The sequence below is a fragment of the Melanerpes formicivorus genome, unplaced genomic scaffold (assembly GCF_026170545.1).
Source record: "Melanerpes formicivorus ecotype bairdi unplaced genomic scaffold, bMelFor1.0.p_v2 SCAF_35, whole genome shotgun sequence".
Classification (NCBI taxonomy): domain Eukaryota; kingdom Metazoa; phylum Chordata; class Aves; order Piciformes; family Picidae; genus Melanerpes; species Melanerpes formicivorus.
In genome coordinates, this window is record NW_027142387.1 from 623,766 (window position 1) to 645,873 (window position 22,108).

The window sequence follows — 22,108 nt, forward strand, 5'->3', positions numbered from 1 at the left end:
CCTCAAGCCTTTTTGTGGTCTTGACCCAACATAATTCTGGCTAAACAAGCAGTTAAACAAACAGCTCATTTGTAAAAGGTCAAGGCATGTGTGTTCTGTGCATTGTGCAGGTTGTGGCTTCATGAAAACTTTCCAATCTTATTAGAGCCCTAAAGATGAGCCTGATTGCCAAGCAGCATTATCACTGTGCTTGTGGTGATTGACAAGGCAGCATGTTTAACGTTCCCAGCACTCCATTGAATATGCAGATGTGAAGATAAATCATAATGCTTTGATGAAAGTGTGTGTTTGCTGCTGATGCATATATTCCAGGAAGAGTAATTTAAAATGGTTGTTTGAAATGTAGAATAATGTGTGTATCCACGGTAGCTGTCATACTCACTGTTAAAACTGCACATTACCAGTAGCTTGCCACAGAAGTGAAAAGTGAATCTTCCAGTTCAGCCACTGGTTTCAGCAAATCGTGTTGGATCCTGGGTTTGCAGCCCTAGCTTACACCTGGAGGAGTTGCTGTCTAGGATAAGCAAGTAAAGGACTTCCTGGCTTTCCTGGGGTGTCTCTTCTCCCCTGACATAGATATATTCTCACAGCTTCTTTGTGCTGGTTAGAGGGGGACTGGCTCAAGCCCAGTGTTCTTTGTTTACTGAAAGGACAGCATTCCTTTGGGTGTCTTTTTCTCTCATACCTTTGGGTATCTTCTCATTCCTTTCGTGGAAGAGAAATGCTGTCTGAATCCCACATTTTGTTCTAACAGGATGTGTCAAGAGGCTTTTGCTCAAGAGGCTGTGTCAAGGATAAAGCAAAGTTAGACCTTTGCAATTGTGTTCTGGATGTGAATATTCTAGGATCATGGAATTGTTTTGGTTGGAAAAGACCTTCAAGATCAAGTCCAACCATTCTGTAACTCTACCCAAGGCTGGTGCTAGACCATATCCCTCAGCACCATGTCTCTGCTTCTTTGAAACTGCTTCAGGGATGGGGAGTCAACTACCTGATTTTGTCTTGATTGTAGTGGCTAATCAGCTTGGCTACACCATCTCCAACAAGTTCACATTCTTCATGCATATATCCAAGGTAATAGGCGCACAGAACCTTGTTTTGGCGAAGGAGCTGTGAGGAATTGATGCTGGACTCATTCTAGCGGCCTCTTCCAGTCTTTGAGAACCCATTCAGTGAAGAAGTTTCTTCTCACGTCCAACCTAAACCTCCCCTGGTGCAGCCTGAGGTGCACTTGCCCTATCACATGTTGCTAGGGAGAAAAGACCAACACCCACCTGGCTCCAGCCTCCTTTCAAGGACTTGTAAAAAGTGAGGTCTCACTTCAGCCTCCTTTTCCCCAGACTCAAAAAACTGAGTTCCCTCAGCCACTCCTCAAATACTGAAGGCAGAGAATTAAAATTTGATGTGGAAAGCTGATTCGGTAGGATAGGTTTACAAATTGGTCTAAAATTCTTTAGTTGTTATTGAATAGATCTTAAAAAAAAAACAAAAAAAAACACTAAACCCCTCAGAACCCCAACCACCAAACAAACTTTTAATGCTTTTACATTGCATTTAATCAGTATGACCTTGTGTGATGTTTCTGACCAGCAACATGAAGTCAGCTCTCTGATACTTGATTCTTAAGCAGTGTGGTAAGATGACCATGACCCAATGCCAGACACCACACACCCCCCCCAGCTGCTACTTTGCTTTCTTCTTTAGGGGACAGGGGAGAAGGTAAGAGGAAGAAGATAAAGACAGGGAGATCGTTTGCCAGTTTTCCTGTAGATAGAACAGATTTGACTCAGGGAAAATGAAGTTAATTTATTATCCATTAAACCAGAGTTGGATGTAGAAAGCAATGCAAACCACCTTCCCCTGAATTCAACCTCTTTATTCCCAGGCTCAGACTCACTCTCACTCCTGTCTGTATGTATATGGAGTTCCATACATATTTAGAACAGGCATCCTTCACTTCCACTATAATGGGAATTTGTGAGCCAGATAAAGGTAGCAAAATGTGTTGTTTGGAACTTAATATTCAGGTATCTGATTAAAGTTGGAGGGAATGGGCTATAATTACAAGTCACCTTCATTTTTCAGATATGCTAATTTAACTGTGCTGCTTTCCTTGGTTGACATGTTAAACATGTAGTAATAATAAGGTTTTACCAAGCATAATTACCAAGTACTCTTGGCCCTAAAAAATGCCTCGGTAGTACCCGTGCATGATAATGAGGATACAATAACAGACAATGCTATTGTCAACACCATTTGCATTTGGTAATTAGAAAAAAGCAACAGTTTATATTCAAAAAATGCTGCATGAACAGCAGGATGTGCTGGACAGCTACGGATGTTGTAAAACATACTGGCTTGAGTTTCCATAGTACATTCCAATAAGCTAGGTCTGGTAATTTAAATCAGCAGGAGAAATTCAGCAACACATCCTATCTAAAAATTTGTTTTACAAACCCATATATATATGTGTGTGTGTATCATCCTCCCAGCAAATTTTAAGGCTGTGAATTATATTACCATTCCCTAATGGCTGTTTCTAAATCAAGAGTTTCTGACGGAACAAGAAGGAAATGCAAAAAAGGAAACAGATCTTTGCTGTCTTCTAAAAGTAGAAAAGATTAACTCTCTGGGAACAAGTGAAGTTTCCTGGAGTTGTTATAACTAGCTTTACCAGCAAAAGGGGGCAATAGTACCCTAACCTGCCTTCATTAAGCTCTTTGAACATAAATTTTGATCCCTATTAAGTTCAAAACTGGATTTGCTCCTTGGTGTTCTCTTCTGCTCAGTGAGAATCTTTCCTCCTCTTGTCACAGTAACACATCAGACAAGCATGAGTAAGGCATAAGCTGTTCTGTGCATGACAAAGCTGATTTGTTTGAGGATGCTTAGCTCCTTCCCAAAGCAGGTGAATTTTGCCTGGGGCAATGCAAAGGCTGAATGTAGAAGTAATACAATACTATCCTTCCACCATTTCTCTGCAGTCTCTACTAGTATGACAGAACCACTAAGATCTGAATCAGCAACACTGATCGACACAGGCACTCAATGTCCTTTGACTTGGACCTTGCCATGGAGTCTGATCAGAAATGATTATTCAGTTGAGTAGCTCTTTATTTTGTACAGGATAATCCAAACACATTTTTGCTTTGGGAGAGAAGCAGCAATATTTATTTAGTCACAATGTGCTTTATGTATTATTAGGGACCTGTTCTTTGGTACATCTCCTTTGATGTTCTTAGGACAGAGAATCTTGGGAAAGAAGCCTTTTCCCAAAGTAGTAGTAGTGGGGCAGCAGGAGCAGGGAGGTCATTCTCCCCCTGTACTCTGCACTGGTTAGGCCACACCTTTAGTCCTGTGTCCAGTTCTGGTCCCCTCAGTTTAGGAAAGATGTTGACTTGCTGGAATGTGTCCAGAGAAGGGCAACAAAGCTGGGGAGGGGTTTGGAGCACAAGCCCTATGAGGAGAGGCTGAGGGAGCTGGGCTTGCTTGGCCTGGAGAAGTGGAGGCTCAGGGGAGACCTTATTGCTGTCTACAACTACCTGAAGGGAGGTTGTAGCCAGGTGGGGGCTGGTCTCTTCTCCCAGGCAACCAGCACCAGAACAAGAGGACACAGTCTCAAGCTGCACCAGGGGAGGTTTAGACTGGATGTTAGGAAGAAATTCTTCATAGAGAGAGTGATTGCCCATTGGAATGTGCTGCTTGGGGAGGTGGTGGAGTCACCATCATTGAAGGTGTTTAGGAGGAGACTTGATGGGGTCCTCGGTTGCATGGTTTATTTCATTAGGTGGTGTTGGATGATGGGTTGGACGCGATGATCTTGAAGGTCTCTTCCAACCTGATCTGCTCTATTCTATTCTATTCTATTCTACTTGAAGAGAAGAAATGCAACTGGAAGGCCTAGGCAAAGGTGAGCATGGAGCACTCTATTAAACAAAATGTTGGGCCCTTATATGACTATTGTGTTTATCTTGATGTTGCATTTAACATCATGACTTGGCCAGATATTCTATGAAATAGTGTTGAAGGCTGTATCTTTTTGATTGGACATCACTCTATTAACAGAAAAGAAATATTCTCATCTTTGACACTTGCAGGTCTATCACAAAAGAAAGTGTTCTTCAGCTTCAGATATACAAATTTATGCAAATCTTGTTTTGTTCTCATTGCAGAGATGTGATGTTTATTTTTAACTATAGAGAACTAAATATTTTCTCTTTCACTATTAAATGTTAGGCACTTTTAGACCTGGGGGAACAAAGTAAAATGTCCACACCATGTGTCTTGTGTAGCTACTGCCCAGAACTGACTTGTCCTTGTGCTGTAACTCCAGCTACAGCATTCCAGTGCTTAAGGATGCCAAACACTTACTGGAATCAACTAGCACATCTTGTACTGGCATATGAAAACATGTGTTAGCCTGCTCCATTTACCTATCATTTCCTCAAGATATTAGTGTAAGAGATTTGGGTCTCTAGTGTCAAAATTCACGGCGATGCTACATAATTGGTTTGAGTTTTCCAGTCTTTACAACAAGCCTCTGAGAATACTGCATCTCACAGGCTGTTTGTAACACAGCTTGTTCTTTCAATCTACAACACAGAGATAAGTTCAGATGTCTAAACTATGTTCACATTTTCCTCTTATCCAATGTTCCTCCATTTCTTTTTGGTTTTTTTTTTTTTCTCCTTTCCTATCCCGAGTTCTGTTCATCACAATTCACATAAGATTTTGGCCCTAAAAAAGATGAAAAACATATCAACACATTCTGGAAACTTATCTTGTGGTTTTGGGGAACTGAAACAGGATGGACATGATCTTAAATGTCTGCCATATCCTAGATTAATGCCAGAGTGTGGAGAAAGATAAGTCTTTCTTCTTTCACCTGCTAAGATATCTTTGCAGGAGCATTTTGTTGGTGGAATCAATGTATTATGAAAATTTAATTTATATGGTTACTTGATCCTTCTTTGGAAACATGGGAGAGAGTGCTCTTTAACAAAAGAGATTGTGAAATGCAATCAGAACTAATCCTCCTGTGCTTCAGTGATAGGAATTGGGAAAGCATGCTTGTTATACATAGCCGGGGAATGTGGGGGGTCGAAGCTTGAAGTAGAAGAGGAAGCAAGCCAGTGTTTGACTTTGTCTTTTCCTCTCAGGAAAGGAATAATCCATCAATGGAATACAGTTTCATTCATAGATCATATACCTTTTGGTTTTTGCTTCTGTCATCACTTCTAACAGTAGGCAACTGATAAACAGCCAACTAGTTGCTTCTACTATAAATATGACATATCTGTTTCTTCCAAAGAGGAGATGAAAATAAATAATGCACGAATGTTGAATTAGTAAAACCTTTAGGAAAAAAAACCCAAAACAATCAACCAAACAAACCCTGGGTTTAAGCTTAAGTGATACTTTCTGCTGTGCAAATTGAGAAATAATTCTCTGCTGCATTTTGCATACCTTGTTAATCTCTGTATTTTGTCTTCTAGCCAAATGTATAATGTGCTAGTCATGCTTCGTAGTATTAAATATTTTGTCTCTCTGGTGGGAGCAGGGTTTCTTCCCCAGCTTCTATAGGGAAGAGGTAGTTTCCTCATGTAAAAGGCATTCAGACTGGAATCTGCAGTTTTTTCTCTGAGTCAAGCATTTTAATCAATCTGTAAGTGGCTAGGCAAAAATGTATTATTATCTCTTATGAGGTTAACTTCTTTCATTTTGTGAAATGATTTGATATCTGTAGTGGTAAGTTCTATACACCAGGTTTAAAATACCTTCTTTCTGTGCTATACTGTTTTGAGAGTTAATATCTGGCTTTCTGTGGGCCTCCTTCTTCAGTCAAGTGCACAGCAATTTTCAAGTCCCTTACTGACTGTTTTGGTGTTGCTTAAATTACATTAAACCTGGAATAACAGCTCTGAATTCAAATTTATGTTGATGCAAAATGGCTAAAAGTAGAGGGACCATTAAAGCTAAGCATATATCATGAGGGGGAAAAGTGGCATGTTTTCTTTTCTTTAAAGATAAAAGCTTAATTTTAGATATGGAGACCTGCTAAAGTGATTATGAAAGTTAAACTGAAATGTTAGTCAGGAAACTAATTATCATGAGCTGTTGTTTTATCCCTGAACCCTGAAAATAAACAGATCAATCAAAAAACCCACCCCAAAATAGTAAGCCCCACACCAGACAGACAAACAAAATATCACAGAATCATTGAGGTTGGAAATGACCCCTAAGATCATCAAATCTAACCCAACACCACCATGTCCCACTAAATCATTTCCTGAAGTGCCATGTCTGCACATCTGACTCAGTGATCTTAGAGGTCTTTTCCAACCAAAACAATTCTATGATTCTGTGAAATAAACCTCAGAATGAGTAACCTTGAGCAGTAGGGGTTGTGTGGAGACTACTAAATTAAATGCAGAGCTACAGGCTGGGGTCGGAGTGGCTGGAGAGCTCCCAAACAGAGAGGGACCTGGGTGTGCTGATTGACAGCCACCTGAATATGAGCCAGCAGTGTGCCCAGGTGGCCAGGAGGGCCAATGGCATCCTGGCCTGCATTAGGAATAGTGTGGCCAGCAGGAGCAGGGAGGTCATAGTGCCCCTGTACTCTGCTTTGGTTAGGCCGCCCCTTGATTCCTGTGTCCAGTTCTGGGCCCCTCAGTTTAAGAAGGACATCGAAACACTTGAACGTGTCCAGAGAAGGGCAACAAGGCTGGTGAGAGGCCTTGAGCACAAGCCCTATGAGGAGAGGCTGAGGGAGCTGGGATTGTTTAGCCTGGAGAAGAGGAGGCTCAGGGGTGACCTCATTGCCCTCTACAACTACCTGAAAGGTGGTTGTAGCCGGGAAGGGGTTGGTCTCTTCTCCCAGGCAACCAGCACCAGAACAAGGCAACACAGTCTCAAGCTGCGCCAGGGGAGGTTTAGACTCGAGGTGAGGAGGAAGTTCTTCACCGAGTGAGTCATTCGTCATTGGAACGGGTTGCCCAGGGAGGTGGTTGAGTCATCGACCCTGGAGGTGTTCAAGGGGAGATTGGATGTGGCACTTGGTGCCATGGTCTAGGCATGGGGTCTGTGTTGATAGGTTGGACTCGATGATCCTCGAGGTCCTTTCCAACCTAAGCGATACTGTGTGATACTGTGTACTGTGTAATGTAATTTATGGCTAAGCCTTATAGGCTGAAAAGTAGCTGCTACACTTTCTTCCTTTCCAGTAGCAGAGCCCCCCTTTTTTGAGCAATGATGTGTTATCTCTATTGATGCTATGTGACACAAAGTGGATTATGAAGCATGCCAGGCAATCAATAGGAGCTGCTCTAATCTTTTAGATCACATCTGAGTTCCAGAGATGCTTACAGGAAAGTTTGCCTTACACTTGAACTCATTTGCTTATGCAGCTGAATATGAACTTCGCTCCCTAGCAGTCTGTCAGGACTTCTGATGTCACATTTATGTCCTGTTACATGCCAGTCCTTTAGAGAAGCTGCAGGCTTCTGCAATAGCACAGTAAGAAATAACAGATTTCACTTGAAGTTAAGGAGAAACTTTTGCTGTGTGGTTGCTGGACCCTTGGAGCAGGCTGCCCAGAGAAGTCATGGAGTCTCCTTCTCTGGAGATTTTCAGAACCCATGTAGGTATTGTGATCCTGTGCAGCCAAACCCCTGCAATCCCCAGAGGTTTCTTCCAATCGCCATCATGCTGGGATTTTATGACCAAAGTATGAGACCAATAGAAATTGCAAACAAGCAGCCAAACAAAGCTTTCATTGACTTTCTGACATGAAAATGGGATTGGTAACTGGAAAGGAGCTGCTGTATGTGCAGAGTGTTACCCTGTTTGCACAGGTGGAGTGTGTACAGTGGTATTGTGGCTTAAGTGATTTAAAAAGTGGGTTGGTTTTGTATTTAGGGCAGTAGGTAGGACAGAAGAGAGTAAGAGTAGCTTTCATTGTACCAGTCATTATGACCTGAACAATAAAGTGCTCCAAGAAACTTGCTGGGGAGTAAAGTTAGGTTTTTATCTTAAGAAAGAAAGGAAGGAAGGAAGAGGAGAGGGGAGGAGAGGGAAAAGGAGGGGAGGGGAAGAAGAAAAGAATAACAGTATATAGTGGATTTTTTATTTTTTTAAACTCCCTCAGACAAGAATAACACAAAAGAACACAAAATCAAGGAGCTGTTCCAGTTGGAAAAAAACCTTTAAGATCATCACATCCAACTATTCTGTAACTCTTCCAAGTCTGGTGCTAAACTGTCTCCCTCAGAACTACATTTCTGCCAGAATGCAGAAGGCCAAAGGTTGTTGAGCAGTCACAAATGTACCAAAAGCTGGTACATTTGGCAAATACACCCAACAGACAAATGCATTCTTTTCCCTATAGGAAGTCTTCCTTGATAAGCTCTTTAGTGACTTCTTCCTGGCTTAACCTGGAGCATGAGGTTTACATGCCCGACATTTGGCAGCCATTGCCATTGGTGTTTATTGGGTTTTATTTCACTAATTTTCATAGATTCATAGAATGGTTTGAGTTGGAAGGGACCTTGAAGATCGTCTAGTTCCATCCCCCTGCCTTTAGCAGGGACACCTTCTACCAGATCAGGTTGATCAAGGCCTCCTTCATCTGGCCTTGAACACCTCCAGGGAGGGGGCATCCACCACCTTCCAGTGTCTCACCACCTCCACTTTAAAGAATTTCTTCCTAATATCCAGTCTAAATGTCCCCTTCTCAAGCTTCGTTTCCTTTGGAGGTGTTCAGGAGGAGACTTGATGGGGTGCTTGGTGCCATGTTTTAGTTGTTTAGATGGGTTGGATTGGTTGATGGGTTGGATGCAATGATCTTGAAGGTCTCTTCCAACCTGGTTTTTATTATTCTATTCTATGATTATTCTATTCTCTTCTCCTACCACAATGTGTCCTTATTTATTGTTATTTTCTTTTTTTTTTTTTTTCCCAGCTTTCCTCTCCATCCCACTGGGAGAGGGCAGGAGTGAGTGAGTGAACACCTGTGTGGTACTTGGTTGCAGGCTGGGGTTAAATCATGAGGGTCTTATGAATGAAACAAGGGTGGTTTCTAGCCTTCATTTTGGGTTGTAAAGCCTGCCTCTGCAATATGAACAGTAAGGCTGCCTCAGCATACTAATGGGCTGCAATCCAACACAGCCACATTAATTAATATTCCTGTTGGTTGTCATTGGAGAGATGCCAATTCCCATACGGATTTATCCCTGTTCCAGAGTGCCTTTGCAATCTCATGACTGCTTTTCACAAGTGCTCAGTGGCTTATTCTTTCTCCTCAGTATGCTGTGGCGAAATCACTGTACATATTCAGACTGGAAGGCAAAAATAGGTGTTCAGGATAACTAGCATTTAGCACACAGTATAAATTAAACCCAAATGATATGATTCTCTCCCTTGCTCCCCAACTTTTATTTCAGAATTTGTATTTTAAAACAGGAGTATGTTTCATTACAAGCAAAGATTTGGAGTTGCTATAAACTTTTCCTTTTTTTCCATGCACTTAATGGGCACTTTTGAATAATTAATAAGTGGGATGGGCTGGTAAGAGTTAAGATTTTGGGAGCTGCATTGTAAATGTTCTATTTGTACAGTGAAATTGGTGTAAAAAGACTTTTTCCTTTTTTTTCTTTTTTTCTTTTTTATTTGGGGTTAGGTGGGTGTATGTCAGAAAGCCTCTGCATTGTGTATTGCTTGTCTGAGATGGTTTTATTTTCAATGCTGCTTAAGGATGGTGAAACACTGGAACAGGTTGCCCAGGGAAGCTGTGGATGCCCTCTCCTTGAAGGTGTTCAAGGTCAGGTTGGATGAGGCCTTGATCAGCCTGGTCTAGTGGAAGTTGTCCCTGCCAATGGCAGTGGAGTTGGATGTTGACTTGCTGGAATGAGTCCAGAGAAGGGCAACGAAGTTGGTGAGGGGTTTGGAACACAAGCCCTATGAGGAGAGGCTGAGGGAGCTGGGGTTGCTTAGCCTGGAGAAGAGGAGACTCAGGGGTGACCTTATTGCTCTCTACAACTACCTGAAGGGAGGTTGTAGACAGGCAGATGTTGTTCTCTTCTCCCAGGCAGCCAGTACCAGAACAAGAGGACACAGTCTCAGGCTGCACCAGGGGAGGTTTAGGCTGGATGTTAGGAAGAAGTTCTATACAGAGAGAGTGATTACCCATTGGAATGGGCTGCCTGAGGAGGTGGTGGAGTCACCATCACTGGAGGTGTTCAGGAGGAGACTTGATGGGGTGCTTGGTGCCATGGATTAGTTGTTTAGGTGGGTTGGATTGGTTGATGGGTTGGACGTGATGATCTTGAAGGTCTCTTCCAAATTGGTCCATTCTATTCTATTCTATTCTATTCTATTCTATTCTATTCTATTCTATTCTATTCTATTCTATTCTATTCTATTCTATTCTATTCTATTCTATTCTATTCTATTCTACTAGATGTTCTTCAAGGTCCCTTGCAAGCCAAACCATTCTATGAATCTCTGAAAGTGCTTCATATTCTGCTAGCAATTTCTTGTGCCTATTTTGGATTCAGAATACAGTATTGATATTTGTCATGGATCAAGTTGAACCTGATGCTGTTACTCATACCATGGTGCAGTCATTCCAGCTTCAAAAATGGAAATGCTAACTGGAGCAAAGTATTATGGGACTTGAAGTTCAGATTGCAGCATGGGAGGATTCCTGTTCTGGTTGCCACTGCTGTTGGCTTTTGCTGCAGGCAACATGGTGGAATGGGTGGCAGTCAGGTAACTGCTGCTTTTGGTTTTCCGTTCTATGCTGTGGTTTTTTCCCCCCTGTGTGTTTTGTTGTGCTTCTTTGGCAAATAGGCTAAGATAAGGTAATCATGCATTGTACTATTAGATTAATTAGGTTATTAGCTAAGGTAATTATGCATTGTGCTTATGCTATCTTATGTTATATTAAACTCTTATCTCTATCCCAATCCCAAGTTGTGTTTGCTAGTCTTCCCCTCACTTTTGTGTTGGGGGAGCAGGCAGGTTAGCCCTTGCACTAAACCGTTACAATATTGCAGTCATTTGCCTTTTTGCATCTAAGTTGACCAGCTTTTGAGTTCTTAACCGCTGGCATGTACATGCAGGGTTTTGAGGTGAAGTTATTAGTGGCTTGTCTGTATTGGAGCAAGTATCCAACTGCAAAATTCTCTTACTGGATTATAATCGATAGGAAACCTTGACTGAAGATTTTGAAGGAGAGGTGATTTGGTGGATTTTGGGTTTAGTAGTTTTATTAAAGGTTTGCTCCTTGGTGCACACTGGACCATAATGATGGAAAAGCCTTTGTACTTCTAAAGCTTTATTAGTAAGTCACCCTCACTTATTTCTGATGAGGGCTATTTATTCAGTATCCAAATAGTTTTCTTTTTTAGGGGGACTGTACGCATTTTAGCTCTCATTTTGCTATGACAGAGTCTTTGTGAGAGATCTTCCAGTGCCGCTTCAAACTGAATAAAACCCATCAGTGACTATTACTATATCCTGTTCCCCTTGGTTAACATTTCTCAATGTGTAGTTGTTTGTATGCATTGTAACCTCCTGCTAGATACAAATGTCAAGAAGGTACATGTGAACTGCAGATTGTCTTTTTCATCTCCTCAGACTGCTTTGATAAGATATGTCAGCAACTTTATGGGTGACCTGTTTATTGATCAGGATGCTAAGCATTTGAACAGGCTTCTGTGAAGTGAAGCATCGAGGGTTTGTTGGGTTTTCTTTTATGCTGCTTTCCCACCAAAAATCATTGAAGTCACTGTTGTGGTGAGGATTTAAGTTTTAAAAACCTCTGGGGTTGATAAATCATGACTTTATATCTACATGGTCTGTTGTATGCTACAATCAAGGTCTGTTCTTTCAAATACTCTAGTCCCTAATTCCCAGCTAGTTCATGGAGTAGGTAGGGAGCAAATAAAGCAATTGCAGGTGAAGTAGTCTAGCAAGCAGGATGGGTAGACTATAAAAATAAAGTGTAAGCAGGCTGTAAGACAAGAAGGAACAGGTATCCTTTCCTGGGTTTGTTGAGTGCTAACATGACGCTGCACTCAGGAGGGCTAACAAAACTGACATCCTGGTTGGAGACTGTTATAGGCCACCCAACCAGGATGAAGAGATTGCTGAAATATTCTATAAGCAACTGGAGGCTGTCTCAAGATCATCAGATCTTGTCCTAGTGGGTGACTTTAACCTGCCAGACATCTGCTGGGAACTTAATTCAGCAAAGAGGAGGCAGTCCAGAAGCTTCCTAGAGTACATGTAGGACAGCTTCTTGATGCAGCTGTTAAGTGAGCCTAGAATAGAATAGAATAGAATAGAATAGAATAGAATAGAATAGAATAGAATAGAATAGAATAGAATAGAAAGAATAGACCAGACCAGGTTAGAAAAGACCTTGGAGATCATCCAGTCCAACCTATCACCTAACACTACCTAATCAACTAAACCATGGCACCAAGCACCCCATCCAGTCTCCTCCGAAACACGTCTAGTGATGGTGACTCCACCACCTCCCTGGGCAGCACATTCCAATGGCAAATCTCTCTCTTTTCCATTGAGACCTGATAGTGGCATTCCAGTATCTGAAGGGGGCTACAAGGGCTTGTGGAGATAGGATGAGGGGGAATGGATTTAAGCTGGAAGAAGGCAGATTTAGACTGAATATTAGAAAGAAAATCTTTACTGTAAGGATGGTGTGACACTGGAATAGGTTCCCCGGGGATGTAGTGGATACCTCATCTCTGGAAGTGTACAAGGCCCAATTAGATGGGGCAATCTGGTCTAGTGAGAGGTGTCCCTGCCCATGGCAGAGGTTTGGAACTAAGTGGTCTTCCAACCCAAACCATTCTGTGATTCTATGATTTTATTATTTGAATCTCAAAGAAACTTGTTTCGTATGGACCTGTACTGTAACCTCCCTCTGAATAGGAAAGCCAGAGTAGCAAATGTCGTCTCACATATGACAAAGCTGTCAGCTCTTTCTATCCAACTGACTGGAGTGGTGTGAAAGTGAGGTTTGGCTTCAGAAAGTTAACATTTAAATGGACCTAAACTGGCTCTGATACGAATTCATCACTGAGATAAATGGTATGGGGGAGAGTTTATTTCTTTGCTGCTAGGATGCTGGCAGGAGAGTGTGCTCTGTAATTGATTAACAGGGCACACTACATTGACTTATATGGGAAAAGCTATTATATCTCAGGAACAGGAAGGTATATATGACTCTGCTTTTAGTAAGTAAAAAATTGGATTCTGCAGGAAATAACTAAGACTACTGAAAGAACCAAAGGTTCCCAAGGATTTTTTTCCCTCTCTTAAATCTGTGGTATAACAGCATTTCATGTTATGAAGGAAGTTTAAATAGTGCAATAAATTTAGTGGACCTTTCATACAGGGCTAGAAATATTAGCTTATGTAAGCAGTCTTTTTCCTTTTGTTGTATTGGACCTGAATTCATGAGTTATTGATGAGATTTAATATCTTTTTTTCAACATCTATTCATTTGAAGTATAATCCTTTCCTATAATTCATACATATTTATGGTAAATTTTCTGTATTTTGAAGCTTAAATGAACAGACAGATTTTTTTTTTTGGGGGGGGGGGTAGGAGGAAGGGGGTGTGTGTTTGTTTTTTAAACAGTGAGAAAGTGTGATATTTGGGGTCTGTCTTAGTATCCCAGAGATAGGAAGCAAACACGGTTGTAAACAACAGTGGAGGAAAATTATATCAACTCTGTTTTTTTCTGCTCTCTCTCCCCATTCAGTATTGGTGATTCCAACAAAGCTAAGAACGCAAGAGGCCTGAATTCAATACTTCATATAAACACCTAATGAAGCATATTGATGACTAAAAATTGTGATCACCGTGACAAATACAGAGTGATCACAGAATCATAGAGTGATGGAGGTTGGAAGTCACCTCTGGAGATCGTTCAATGTTCCTGCTAGAGCAGGGGCACCCAGAGTAAATCCCACAAGAACATATACAGACAGGTTTGGAATCTATCCAGAGAAGGAAACTGCCTCTCTGGGAAACCTGCTTCAGGGTGCCAGCACCCTCAAAGCGAACTACATTTTTCCTTATCTTTAGATAGAACCTCCTGTGTTCCAGTTTGTGCCTGTTGGCCCTTCTCCTGTCACTGGGCAACACTGAAAAGAGCCTTGCTGCATCCTCTTGCCCTGCACCCTTTAACTATTGTTAGGCATTGAGACACACACCCCCCCCCAGTCTGCTCTTCTCCAGGCTAAACAACCCCAAGTTTCTCAGCCACAGAGGTGCCCCAGTCCCCTCAGCATCTTAATAGCTTCCACTGGACTCTATCCAGTAGTTCCTCATCCTTTTTAAATAGAGGAGGCAAGAACTAGGTGCAGTATCCCAGACGAGGCCTCACCAGGGCAGATTAGAGGGATACTGCGGCAGTTTTTGTTTGTTTGTTTTAACTATGTCATTCTTCTGTCTTCTTTTAGACTCTTAACTCCAAAAGGGTGGATTACTGAAGCAGAAAGACCAGGCAGGCCATACAGGGAGTGATGATTTAGGAGCCAGTGGTCTTTCCAAAAATTTTTTCTGTATTTGCTTTTGCATAGCTTCATCAAGAGCAGCCCTAATTGAGTGTCTGTCAAAAATAAAGGAGATTATCTCAATATCTACTGGGACCAGTAAAAGAATCTAAGCTCTGAGGAGCTTCTACTGCTTGGAGAAGGAATTTTCAGATCTTGTGATGTTTCTGAATTCATTGTCCAAAATCCATGTTTGTGCTTTGTTTATTTGTTGTTTCAAGTTGATTTTTGGCTGCTTGGGGTTTTTTGTTTGCTTGTGGTTATGGTGTTTTGATGTTTTGTTTTTGCTTGGCTTGGCTTTGTTTTGTAGGAGTTATTTGCCCTTTTTTTTTTTGCTATTGGTTTTTTGTTGGTTGGTTGGTTGATTTTGCTTTTGTTCTTGTGATTTTGTTTGTTGGTTTTGGGGATGGCTTTGTTTTCTTTCTGTTGTGGGAGAGCTGGCTTGGGTTTTCAGTTTCCTCTGTTGTTTGGTTTTGGTTTTGGTGGTTTTTTTTAGAAAGTGTTTTCCACACATTTTGTCCCTTTTAAACATTTTTCTGCTCTGATAAGGATACCTCTTTAGTTTCATAATTTTTTTCTAGACTGTTGTGGCAAATAACCTTGCATTATATTCAGTAAATACTCAAATGGCATCCTGGCCTGTATCATGAACAGTGTGGCCAGCAGGAGCAGGGAGGTCATTCTGCCCCTGTACACTGCACTGGTTAGGCCACACCTTGAGTCCTGTGTCCAGTTCTGGGCCCTTCAGTTTAGGAAGGATGTTGACTTGCTGGAACGTGTCCAGAGAAGGGCAACAAAGCTGGGGAGGGGTTTGGAGCACAAGCCTTATGAGGAGAGGCTGAGGGAGCTGGGCTTGCTTAACCTGGAGAAGTGGAGGCTCAGGGGAGACCTTATTGCTGTCTACAACTACCTGAAGGGAGGTTGTAGCCAGGTGGGGGCTGGTCTCTTTTCCCAGGCAACCAGCACCAGAACAAGAGGACACAGTCTCAAGCTGCACCAGGGGAGGTTTAGACTGGATGTCACGAAGAAATTCTTCATGGAGAGAGTGGTTGCCCATTGGAATGTGCTGCTTGGGGAGGTGGTGGAGTCACCATCATTGAAGGTGTTTAGGAGGAGACTTGATGGGGTCATTGGTTGCATGGTTTAGTTGATTAGATGCTGTTGGATGATGGGTTGGACATGATGATCTTGAAGGTCTCTTCCAACCTGGTCTGGTCTGGTCTGGTCTGGTCTATTCTATTCTATTCTATTCTATTCTATTCTACTCTACTCTACTCTACTCTACTCTACTCTACTCTACTCTACTCTACTCTACTCTACTCTACTCTACTCTATTCTATTATTTTCTATTTGTATAAATAGGAAACATGTTTTTCTATCTGAACCTTTCTATTCCTAACACTTTTCCATAAAGAGGCAGAGTTTTCTCACTGCCCAAGCCCCCCACTATGAAACAATGAGTAGGGGAAGATTGTATAAACCTAACAATCTGCTGTAAAAAATATGTAAAACCAAAAGCCAGGCAGCTGAATAAAAATGTGTTCAACTTTACTTCTCATTAATAATGAGATTCTATTTGTTTCCCTTAGCAGTAAATAATGTATAAGATGATCACAGGAAAATGCTATAAATGGATTTTCTTATGTGTTTTTAATATAGTTTTTTATTAGGGCCCTTTCTGCTTATAAATGTTTCATTTTGCTTTGACCTAGACAACAGAATTAATGGGAAATTGCCTCAAATCTCTAGCAGCCAGCACTACCAGTAGGTTAACAGTTGGGCCTGATAATTTTAAAGATGTCTTCCAACCTCAATGATTCTGTGTTTCTGTGAATAGTGAAATGGCAGTGAGAGCAGTTTGCTGCCAGTCTAGAAGTTGAAAACCCGTCTTTATGAACTACCAAAATTATGTTATAGATAAATAATTGAGAAAAACTTTGTCAAGGAACTCTGTCTTTCTGTGATGATAATATTTAGAGCAAAATGTGTAATAAGTACTTCAGTCTGCTGCTTACTTCTGTTCTTAAGCTCTAACCTTGGCCTACTTGGGTTAAAATAATGGTAGTTTGGTACTCAGGATTGTAAATGATTGGTGTTTGCGCACATACTTTCAGGGAGAGATCCTATGCAACCTCAGCCTGCTGCTTGGCTGGCGTGACTTAAACAGAACGCACTATGCCCCTCTTCCTGCAGGTTTTGGACCAAATGTGCTGTGTGCCTGGAGCCAAAGCAGGGGGAGGATGAAGGAGGGGAATTGATCCTTCTGTTTTGTGATATAAACTGTGACGCTTAAACCCATTTATCTTCCCTTGTCAGAATTCCATCACTGAGTAGTGTGAACTTTAAAGTCACTGGAATTGTCCTTTAATTCAGTGCAAAGGAATTGCTCTTTACCCTTGCCCATGCTGTTACGCTGGTATGAATTTTGTTTTCTCCATTAAACTCTTTGAGATTTGCAAAGGAAACTTGTTTATTTTGTTAAATGTCAAAGACCTGATTCATGAATGAATGTTCTTTGGTATTTCCATGTGCCAGTTGCTACTGCTGGGAAAGTCATTTTATTTTTCATTACATGATACTGGAGATTTTAGGAGACCTGCTTTATAGAATCACAGAATCATTAAGGTTGGAAAAGACCTCTAAGATCATCAAGTCCAACTGTCAACCCAACACCTCCATGTCCACTATACTGTGTCCTGAAATGACATGTCCACAAGTTTTTTGAACACTTCCATGGGCAGTGACTCCACCACCTCCCTGGGCAGCCTGTTCCAATGCCTGACCACTCTTTCAATAACGAAATTGCTCCTAATATCCAGTCCAAACCTCCTCTGGTCCAGCTTCATGTAATTTCTTCTCATCCTATCAATAGTTACTAGGGAGAAAAGGTCAACCTCCACCTCACTCCAACATTCTTTCAGTTTATGAATGGCTTGATTCACTCACAATGCCTGGGTTTTTTTGTCCCCTTAAAGCTCCTTTTTAGAGGCTAAGGTTAATTCATTCTGCATGCTTGATCCAGTCCGACCAAATCACCTTTTTCTAACTGTACCAAGACTATGTGGTATGGCTGAGTTTTAAACAGGTCAGGGGTAGTCTAGTGCCTTGTGAATACAGAAATTGAGGGGGGTTTCCACTCACAGCAGGGCCAGTGTGTGTATTTAAAAAGATGAGTCAAGCTGGCTTGTGCCGGTCATGGTATTTTCTGTGGTGGTAGGCTGTGGTGCTGAGGGACATGGTTTAACACCAAACTTTATAGAGTTAGGTAACGGTTGGACTTGATGATGTTAAAGGTATTTTCCAACTAAAACTATTCCGTGATTCTACCTGGAATGAAAATGAGTAATTTGACCTGCATATTTCACCAATCTGTTGAAATAACTGAGAAAACTAGACCAAAGGGCTATACATTAACTGCCAGAGTATTTGAGCAACCAAAACCAATTCTCTTCATTCCAGTTGACATGAGTTCATAGAACAGCAGGGGATTTGTTTTAAACTTTTCATCAGAAAGTCAAAGATTCCGATTTTGGCTTTTTCCATCTTAGATGCTAATACCAAGTTAATCTTCTTTGTACTGAGTGGGATAGAAGTGAAGTGCTGAAACAGATTATAGAGATTAGTATTTAAAAAAAAATAATATTACTTTGTTGGGTTTTTCCCCCCACTAAATCTGTAATATATGATAATTTGTAGGCATTTCCTAACGTAACCTAATTTACTTTCTCTTTTAAATACCAGGTTATCAGTGCTTCAATTACAGAACTGAAAGTTTACATCTTATCTACTTATGAAGCTTTATGATAATACTTTTCTTAGCAGTGCATTTTCACATGCCCCAAATGATTCCAAATGTATCAAGGCAGGCTCTTTTTCGTTTGTGATATCCCTAAGGATAATGCTGGCCCATGGATGGGCTTGTCTGATTTTTGTCCTTGGTCGAAGTCTTTTTCTTGTAGAATCATAGAATGGTACGGGTTGGAAGGAACCTCCAGAGATCATTGGGTCCAACCCCCCTGCCAAAGTAGGATCACCAAGGGCAGGTCACACAGGAACACATCCACAATGGTCTTGAAAGTGTCCAGAGAAAGAAACACCACAACCTCTCTGGTCAGCTTGTTCCTGTGCTCCATCACCCTTACAGGAAAGAACATTTTCCTCATGTTGAGGTGGAACTTCCTGTGCTTCAGTTTATATGCATTGCCACTTGTCGTATCACAGGATGCCATTGAAAAGAAACTGGCCCCTTCTTCTTGACACCCACCCTTCAGATATTTATAAACACTAATAAGATTTCCTCTCAGCCTTCTCTTCTCCAGACTAAACAGCCCCAAGTCTCTCAGCTTTTCCTCATCAATCAGCTGTTCCAGTCCCTTCCTCATCCTGTTAGCCTCCATTGGACACTCACTAGTATATCCCTGTCCCTCTTGAACTGGGAAGCTGAACTCATATCGTGGTGTCTGTCATTATTTTTTTATTCTGTGGGTTTTCTTGTGGTTTTTAGGGTGATTTGTTTGTATTGTTTGTTTTGATTTGGTTTTATGGCTTTTATATAACTGTGATGTTGTGGTGTAGCAAACTGCATTCCACATCTACAAACAAACAGAACCAAAAAATAAGGCTGTGTTATTCTTTGCTGTGTGAGTGCTGGAGCCCTGGAGAAGGCTGCCCAGAGAGGTTGTACAGTCTCCTTGTCTGGAGAGATTCCAGACCCACCTGAACATTGATCCTGGGTAACCCGCTGTGGGTAACCATGCTTTAGCATGGGGTTTGAATTAGGATGGTAGCCAGAGATCCCTTTCCAGCCCCCTAGCATGCTGGGATTCTGTTATTACCTGAAAGAAAATTAAAGGGCATGTTGCCACTTATTCTGTTAATTATTCATGAATAGTAAAGTGTATCTGGTTTTATGTTTTTCAGAAAAGTGTGATGAACCCCTGATCTCAGCATTATCCCACTCCTCCTTCAGCAGTTCATCAGCCATGACGAGCAGCTATGCGCCAGGCTATGCCAAGTTAAACAAGAGAGGAGGTAAGGGACACTGTCCACATACTCAAATATTTAATGGGGGAAAAAAAGGTGTTATTTTTACTGTTTTTTATTCAAAATGGTATTGCTTATATTTGTTTCAACAAAGTTTTAGCTGTCTGACAGGATTGTTTTGTAATGGGAAAGAACTTCTCTCATTCTCATTGTACGTGACAGTAATTGCTCTCCATAGCATCGCAGGGAGAAACAGACAGCTAATAATAATAGGTAGCAGCATGGGCCAAATGCCCAGTGCTGATGAAGTCATTTGGTACAGTTGTATAATTAACTTCATTTAAGAGGGCATACCTGTGTTCGTCAGGTAACTGCACAATCACAAGGTCATGGCTTTCAGAGCACAGCTGAGCGGTTTTGATGTACTTTGATTTGACTCATTTCCCACCCTAGCCGTGACTGCTGTCATTCCATTTTTTTTCTAACACCATAGGAACTTTGCATTTTTCATGTATTTCTGTAACTCACTGAGGTGGTGTTCAGAAGTAGCAAAGCCACCTCCTTTTTGATGGTTGGAAGAACAGATGGGTAAACTTGATGGTCTACCTGGTCTAATTATATCCTTAGGGCTAGGCTAATTTATTTCACAGTCTGAACACAAGCCTACACTTTTACCCACAGGAATTTCTGTAGCTTTCCTTGCTGTTTCTAGATGTTTGCATGGATACCATTTTGATATCAATCACATAATGATGCACTGAAAGATGAAACTTTTGATTAATGTAAAGTTAGTACCCTAAATACTGTTGATTTTATTTTTTTCTAAATAGTATTAATCTAAATATCCTAAAATTTCAGATTTTTGTGACTCAGTACCAAAGCATTATTGTCCTCCTAAAATACATGTCAAGGTTGTAATGAATTGACTTAATGAACCCAGGTTTGAGGAGGAGATCTTCTTGCTGTCTATAACTACCTGAAAGGATATTTTAGTGAGGTGAGGGTCAGTCTTTTCTCCCTAGTAACTGCTGATAGTACTGAAATACTATCACAGGCAGTTCTGGTGACACCAGCAGGTTCTGCAGTTGTCTTGAGATCATCACACAGAAGGGACACACCAGGTCTCATGACAAGCCAGGAAGCAAAACCCAGAAGTGGAGAAGAATATGGGATAAGGCTGGGAGTAGATACACCTATGATCTGGTTCAGGTAGAGCATGTAGGCTGAAATGGGGCCTCCAGACTCAAGGGGAAGGTGAGTGGGTCCCTCACTAGGCAGGGCAATTATGACCTTTTGGTACCCTCAGGGCCCTGATAGTGATCATTCTTTATTAGTCTGCAGCTGGGTGTGTCTGAATTCTCTGTTTTACATGTGTAGGAATCTTGTTCTTTGATCTCTTTTCTTAATGCGCTTTGTTTTCTTAGATCGGCCTTGGTTGCATTCTTTTAATGCCTAGTAATTGATGAGTTGCTTGCAGCCATGCACCCTCTGCCTCGATTTTAAATATGTCTGCTATCATCCCATGCTTGCAGTGCTCTACACTACATTTTTATTCTGCAGTAATCATAGAATCAATGGAATCAGTTAGGTTGTAAAAGACCTTTAAGATTGTTGAGTCCAACTGCCCAACACTGCCATGGCCATTAAACCATGTGCTATGTCTAGATGTTTCTTTAACACCTCCAGAGGTGGTGACTCCTTGATCTCGCTAGGCAATCTGTTCCAAGCAGTGGACACTAGCCCATGCAGTCACAAAGCTCAGCTAAAACCTGATCTTTAGAGAATTACTATTGCAACTAAAGAAGCTAAACAAGAAGGTGAAGACTAGCTGAGGGAAAATATGCCTGGCAAGCTCTACTCCTGCAGCCCTACAGAGGTGATGGATAGCTTCTGGCCTATCAGCAGCATTGGCAGTTTCTTTGCTTTTTGGTCTTCAGAACTGCAGCTGTTATTGTTTATTGCTCCAGAAGTTTAGAAGGCTTCTGAATGAGAATAGATGCCATTTTCTGCTGGTTTGGGGATTTTACTTAAGGTGTTGCTTTGTTACACCCCTTGTAGCAGTTCTCATTCTTTCTGTTGCAATGTGTGAACATGGGTATTCAGAAGACCCACAACAGATGGTGAAGGGCTTCAACACAAATCTTACAAGGAACAGCTGAGGGAACTGAGGTTCTTTTGTCTGGAGAAGAGGAGGCTAAGGTGACAGCTCATTGATCTCTGCAACTCCCTCAGAGGAGGCTGGAGCAAGGAGGGGGTCAGTCTTGTCTCACCTGCAACAAGTGACAGGACATGGGGAGGTGGGCTTAGGTTGTGCCAGGGGAGGTTCAGGTTGGATATTAGGAAAAATTTCTTCACAGAAAGGGTTCCCAGGCATTGGAACAGGCTGCCCAGTGAGGTGGTGGAGTCACCATCCCTGGAGGTATTTAAAAGATGTGTGGATGTGGTGTTGAGGGATATGGTTTAGTGGTATTGGCTTAGCAGATTGAAACCTCTAGGTGAGCGGTTGGACTTCATGATCTCAAAGGTCTCTTCTGAC

The 22,108-nt window shown here is 41.6% G+C and overlaps 1 protein-coding gene across 1 annotated transcript in view; it reads left to right on the forward strand.

The window, feature by feature from the left end:
* CNTNAP2 (contactin associated protein 2) overlaps positions 1-22,108 on the forward strand; it is a 1,101,400-nt gene that overhangs the window by 347,707 nt on the left and 731,585 nt on the right. Inside the window, exon 2 of the mRNA XM_068156823.1 lies at positions 19,510-19,620. Within this exon, the coding sequence (XP_068012924.1) occupies positions 19,510-19,620 (111 nt within the window). The remainder of the gene's footprint in view (positions 1-19,509; positions 19,621-22,108) is intronic.